Source organism: Arachis duranensis, chromosome 8 (genome assembly GCF_000817695.3).
Source record: "Arachis duranensis cultivar V14167 chromosome 8, aradu.V14167.gnm2.J7QH, whole genome shotgun sequence".
Classification (NCBI taxonomy): Eukaryota; Viridiplantae; Streptophyta; class Magnoliopsida; order Fabales; family Fabaceae; genus Arachis; species Arachis duranensis.
The window spans coordinates 42,357,038-42,363,299 of NC_029779.3; the positions used below are offsets into that span (position 1 = coordinate 42,357,038).

The 6,262-nt window shown below is 24.7% G+C and overlaps 1 protein-coding gene across 1 annotated transcript; it reads right to left on the minus strand.

Moving 5' to 3' along the window:
* Positions 1-499: 499 nt before the first annotated feature.
* On the minus strand, positions 500-3,713 carry LOC107462879 (probable choline kinase 2). The gene is made up of 7 exons (XM_016081555.3): positions 3,345-3,713; positions 2,508-2,629; positions 2,214-2,409; positions 2,014-2,131; positions 1,201-1,248; positions 1,026-1,126; positions 500-643 (listed from the first exon to the last, which is right to left on the minus strand). Exons 1-7 carry the CDS (start codon positions 3,711-3,713, stop codon positions 500-502), a joined length of 1,098 nt encoding a protein of 365 aa, XP_015937041.3.
* Positions 3,714-6,262: the final 2,549 nt, after the last annotated feature.

Below are 6,262 nucleotides of genomic sequence, written 5' to 3' on the forward strand. Positions count from 1 at the left end.
TTTTTTTAGGTTAAAATATATTTTTTGTCCCTGAAATTTTTTAAAAATATTCTTAAATTTTATTTTGTTTCAATTTTATTCTAAAAATTTTTAATTTGCATCAAATATACTCCTAACGGTTAATTTTTCAAAAAATTTAATTATTAAATTGGTCTTAAATTTTTGAAAAATTTAAGTATATTTAATGCAAATAAAAAATTTATAAAACAAAATTAAAACAAAATAAAATTTAGAGATATTTTTAAAATTTTTGTCAAATTTCAGAAATAAAAAGTATATTTACCCATTTTTTATAATAAAAAAGTTAAAACTTTTTTCAACTCCCCCCAAAAAAAAAAACTATAATATCATAATTAGGTGACTTCTTTTAATTTCCATCCTTAGAAATTGAATATAATACATACAATAATGTTTAGAAATCATTATTTCTTGTCTTTATTGTTCTAGTATTAGAAGGATAAATGAATCAAGTTGCATACCACACCTAGAAAGTAAAAATTTAGTGAAGTACCTTACCTTCTTTAGCAGATAAATCATGGGATGATGCAGGAGAACTCATAAGGTATTGTTTCCTCAACCAATAGTCTTGAAACCGTTGATTTGCATATTCTTTATAGTCAAAGTCAATATTATTTACATGCTCCTGCCAAAGACAAAAGAATAATTTAATATAATTGAAGTTTCTTTAGAGAGTTAATTTTTTCTTAGTTAATATCCATTAATCTTTTTAAATTTTGAACTATAAATTTTAACTCTAAATTCTAAACTTCTCAAAAAAGACAAATGAAGATTAAAAAGTTAATTTTACAATATAAAAAATTTGTTAACGTTATTTAATTAAAAGTTAATTTTACATATTTATATTTTAGATAAAAAATGTTTTTCAAGATAGGATCACAAATTTTTTTCATTCATGATAACTCGTAATTTTCTTAATGAAAAGTGTATTTAACATTTTTGGAGCCTTCATCAATTAAGTGCATGAAAAGCATAAAATATTAATTAAGAAGAAAAAGTGGCGATACCGAAATTATTCCCCAAAATCCCCAGAATAGATGATTTGCAAGTGTAAAGTTCTCAATATCATCAAGTAGTTGCTCCACTTTGCTATCAATTTGTTCTTCACCTGAGTTCAAGTCCAATAATATCATATATTATTATATGGCAAGTTGATTATATTATTGTTTAATTAAAGTTTACCTGAAGATCTCAAATATGTTTCAACGAATAATCTACGTTCTTCCAAATCTATTAAGAAAAATAGTCAAATAGTTAAAATTATTATTCCTAAATCATAATAGATATTTTTGAAAAAACAATTTTATTATATCTACATAAAAAATCAGCCATTAAATTTATTATTTGTATAAAATATATATTAAAATATAAAATATATTAAAAATAAATTAAATAATTCTAATTTAATGACTAATTTTTATGTACACATATTATTTTAAAAAAATATAGATAGACAATGAGAATACTAAACAATGTGAACAATAGATATATTAGATGTTTAATTCAATAGATATGTTAGAGAATCATTAGAATCAATTTATATCAATTAGTATCGTCTATATTTATATAGTATATCTGTATATTAATTGTAGAATTCTATGCCTTTATTATTCTGATTCATTTAGTACCTATAAATACCCCTTGTATATTGTACCTTTGATTACACTGAATAATACACTTTTCAGATTATTCTCTCAATCTCTTGTTTCTAACAAGATACGTAGATAATTATGTTTATTATTTTTAATTGGATGATTTTTTTTATTCGATTTACTCATACACAGTTAACAATAACTGGATGTTCAATTCACTAGATGTACAAATAATTATCCTAATGTTAAGGTTTAAAAGATAATTTGAGAGTGGAGTATTTTGTACTTTATTAGGTCAATTCTAAAGCCTATTATTCATACTATATACAAAAATTATTGTCTACTTACAAAACCGTATTATTTTTGTTGAAACCATGCTAATACTACTTATAAGACAACATACCAGGATATTTACTGTAGTCAAGAATATGAGGGGTTTCTGTATGATAGTTTGCAGCCATCTCGCAGAAGTGGTTTGCTATATCATATGCTATAGGATTATAACTTGCATATTCATAATCCTAGACAAAATAAATAAATAAGAATATTTTTTAATTATCTTATTATAAAGTGTACATGAATTTTCATAAAAGATGGACTTACTATTAAAGTCAACGATTTGGTCTCTTCATCAATCATTATGTTACCATATTGTAGATCATTGTGGCAAAACCCTATTTTTTGGTGAGTAGTTGATAATCTCTCTTCCAAAAGTGAAATTTCGTTGTCCATTGCATCCAAATGAAACATTTTAGCTTCTTCAGGGGAAGCTAATTTCCTTGCTTCAACAAGCCACTTCCTAAATTATTGGAAAAAAAATATATTTTTCAAAATAATGAAAGTTTGATGATGTGATTTTTTTCCCCTTTATTTTAGTATTTTATGTATATTACATACCGCAATACATCCCAAAGGTGAACCTTCTTTGGTCCTGGCATGTTAAGATCATGGAACTCTTTCATCTTGATAGCTATAAGAGCAGAAATAGATGGATCTCGTAGATCTGATGCTAATAATGTCTGTTCAATCCACAACATATATTATTATATATATTTAGCATATTAATTTCATAGATAAGATAGTCCATAATCAACACATTAAATATAATTAATACAGTAATTAAGATAGATCAATCTTTTTTTTTAAGTGAAAAAATTAATAAAATGAGATAGTAAGTGATTAGTCACTGGTAATAAAAGTTACAAATTCAATAGTGATTAATTTTACTTTATTCCTTTACCAATATTCTTTGGGTTAATAGTTTCATTAGTTTCTGAAAAATAAGACATTCTTTAAATTTATTTTTGAAAGATTTTTTCAGTTAAATTAGTTCTTTAAAAATTGCGAATTAATCATATTTGTTCTCTAGTCACTCTATTAACAATTCTTTTCAAAGATTCATATTGTAAAACGTTAATTAATAACATATATAATACTTGATAAGTCTAATTAGATATTGACTAAATATATTTATGAAAATTTATTAATTTAGTCATTTTCTTCAATTACAAAAATTATATTCCTAATATGACCTAGTGACTAAATTGATAGATTTTCGTAAACATATTTAATCAACGTGTAATTAAACATGTTAGGTGTCAGTTGTGAAAAGAGTAACTGAAGGACATATATAATTAATTCTAATATTTGAAAGATTAATTTAATTAAAAAAAAATTAAAGGACTAATTTGACTATTAATTTTTTTTAAAGAATTATTTTCAATTAAAATTTACCCGAGCATTGATGAATTCTTCAATTCGGCCATTTGCAAACCTCCCAAGCAAACGAGGGCCATATCCAGATTTGGATATGCATTCGAATGCTCGAATCTCATCATCTCGGTTAAAGAAAATTTCGGTGCCCTCGCCATACATTCTAACCAGAACCCTTTGTGAAGTTTCCCCAGTTGGTGTTTGCCATTTGACTTTGAAAACCTCATTTGTCATTGCCCCTTTTAGATTGATAACCTCCATTGCATTTGGGTCAAGTACATTCTTCCATTTACTAGCCAATGATTTCAATATTTCTTTTGCCTCTCTTGGAAGATAATCTACCTTGTTTATAGGGCTTTTCGCATAAAAATCTTCATTTGTTGCACCCATTGCTAATCTTTATAAACTTTTACAATTCTTATAATTTCCTATTAATCTTTATAGAACGATTCCAATATCAAGCCCTATTTGAGCATGAAAAAATACATAAATATTATTAATGTTGATATAGTAACCACATTAACAAGCATCTACATATGAAGTTATTGCTACATTTCAATGAATTCAAAACAAACTAACCTGGAGGAATAACTTGCTAGGGCAATGTTATGATAGTCAATGGTCAATGGTTGATGACCAACGACCAATGACCTCGTTGTTGATGAAGAGAGAAAACGTGATGAGAAAGATTTTGTTAATTTTGAAAGGTACTGGGTATGTATATATATGGTGATCTTAACTACCAAGAATAAAATGCCAAAAATTGTGGGATTGATGTTAAAATTAGATGCTGCTAAAAAAGATTATTAATTTGACCATTGATGTTTTATGAAAAATAAAGAACATCACTTCTATAAATAGATTTCACTAAACTATTATTGGAATTTTTTCTTTTTCATTTGTGACTTTATTAATTTGATTCATAAAAAATTTGTAGAGCTTTTCTTATTATTGTAACTTGACAAAGTCACAAACTCATAATATCTACAATAGTTTATCACTACAAAAAAATGTCTTGTTGTCATGCTTGTCAATAAATTGCCATAAAGTTAAAAAAAATATACATGATCGATAGCATATAGGTGTCATGTTTTTTTGAGTCTCTCTTATTATTTTATAAAGATAACTTATTCATATTTTTTATGGTTACTTTTTTTTAGCCAACTAATCAACTATTGCACTCCACTTGTTTTTAGATTGTTCATACTTCATACCATTCGAACCATGAAAAGAAGCAAAAACAAATATTTTATAATTTATTAAACTATTTTGTTCATCAGTATTATCATAAAAAAATAAGTTACATCTATTCTCAACAAAATATTAAATATAATTGTGCAACTCAATAATATCATCCTCAAACATAAGACCTAATGACACCAATAATATACTACATGAGGTATAATAATAATAGTATCTATTATCATGTATGCTATACATTAAAACTTCTTCATCTACTGAATATTTTCTTATTGTTCTGCTTCATGTTGTATTTATTGGCACTTTGATTTCATGTCATTCAGTGCTACCCACCTATTCATACAACTTTTGTAGTTAAACTTTTTATATATAGCCTATGGTATTTATTACTTTTCTCCACACATCTAATATGCATTATAAATTGTTGTCTAATATTCTATTTTCTTTTCATTCATTCTTGTTATTTCCATGATTTTCAACAACTATTCTTACTTCATACTATTCTCATTTTAGATTAATAGGTACTAATCATAGTTGTAAGAACCGAACTGGTGATCGAACCGGTCAAGTTACTGATTTACTAGTTTATTGGTTCAACCGATAAATCGCTGGTTGAACCGATAAAACCGATTTCACGTAAATAAAAAATATAAAATACTAAAAATAGTCATAAACTTAATAAATTCAAAATACATATCTTTAGTTCTTCACCAACATTTTAAAAACAACCAAGTTTCAAAGTCTAAATATAACTAATACAAAGATAAACATAAAATTAGTTAGTACTAGTACATTAGTATTTTAATTAAACACAATAAGAATAAACATGGAATTGGTGTCTCACTGGCAGTGAGTCTTTATCTATTATTATATAATTTATTAAAAAAAGTCACAAAAGAAATATAATTTATTAAAAAATGATATTAATAGATATCATATAATCATGAAAAAAATAAACTGTGAATAATAAAAAATTTTTATTTATCTTTTTAATTTGTATATATTTAATAAAATTTATAGTTAAATAAAATATAATTGATTTAAAATTAAGTGATTTTATAATTAAAATAAATTGGATATAAATAAAATAAAAGATTGCTATATGTATTATAATTTGTCCATAAATTTACAAAAGACATTGCAGCTGGGTGGTGGAATCATTCTCGTTGCATTCTAAGCAGGTGCGCCGATGCGTCATAAGTTTCCCTTCAACTGCCATCCACGCGGTTCGATCCGGTCCGATTTTTACCGGTTCATTTCGGATTTTACCGGTTCGTACCGGTTCTTTGCCTTGAACAGTCCTAAACTTGAACTGGACCGGTATAAAATTCGGTTCACCGGTTTTTCGGTCGAACCGTCCGGTCCGATTTTAACAACTATGGTACTAATATGTAAATAAAAATATTGATAAATTTTAATAAACATAGACTTTAATAATACATATCAAACAAGATAATAAAAAAGTATTAATAGATTTTAATAAATATTAAATATATTAATATGTATAAATAATTTTTTTAACATATAATTTAAAATGATAAATATAATCTCTTTTATTTTTAAATAAATAAATATAATTTTTATAATGGCATAAAAAAATAAATATTGTTTATTCATTGTCAATTATTATCTCGTAAATTTTTTTATAATATTAAAAAATTTATATTAAAAAGTTATTTTTAATTCAAAAATATAAAATATAAAAGAATTAAATTTTATTTTATATTACTTAAAAAATT

Excerpts from the sequence above, each read along its gene's own strand:
- LOC107462879 (XM_016081555.3), bottom strand. The coding sequence starts at position 3,713 with ATGGGTGCAACAAATGAAGATTTTTATGCGAAAAGCCCTATAAACAAG. Across the intron at positions 2,630-3,344 it reads AAGAATTCATCAATGCTCGG|ACATTATTAGCATCAGATCT; the intron begins GTAAATTTTAAT and ends TGGATTGAACAG. Across the intron at positions 2,410-2,507 it reads CACCTTTGGGATGTATTGCG|GAAGTGGCTTGTTGAAGCAA; the intron begins GTATGTAATATA and ends CCAATAATTTAG.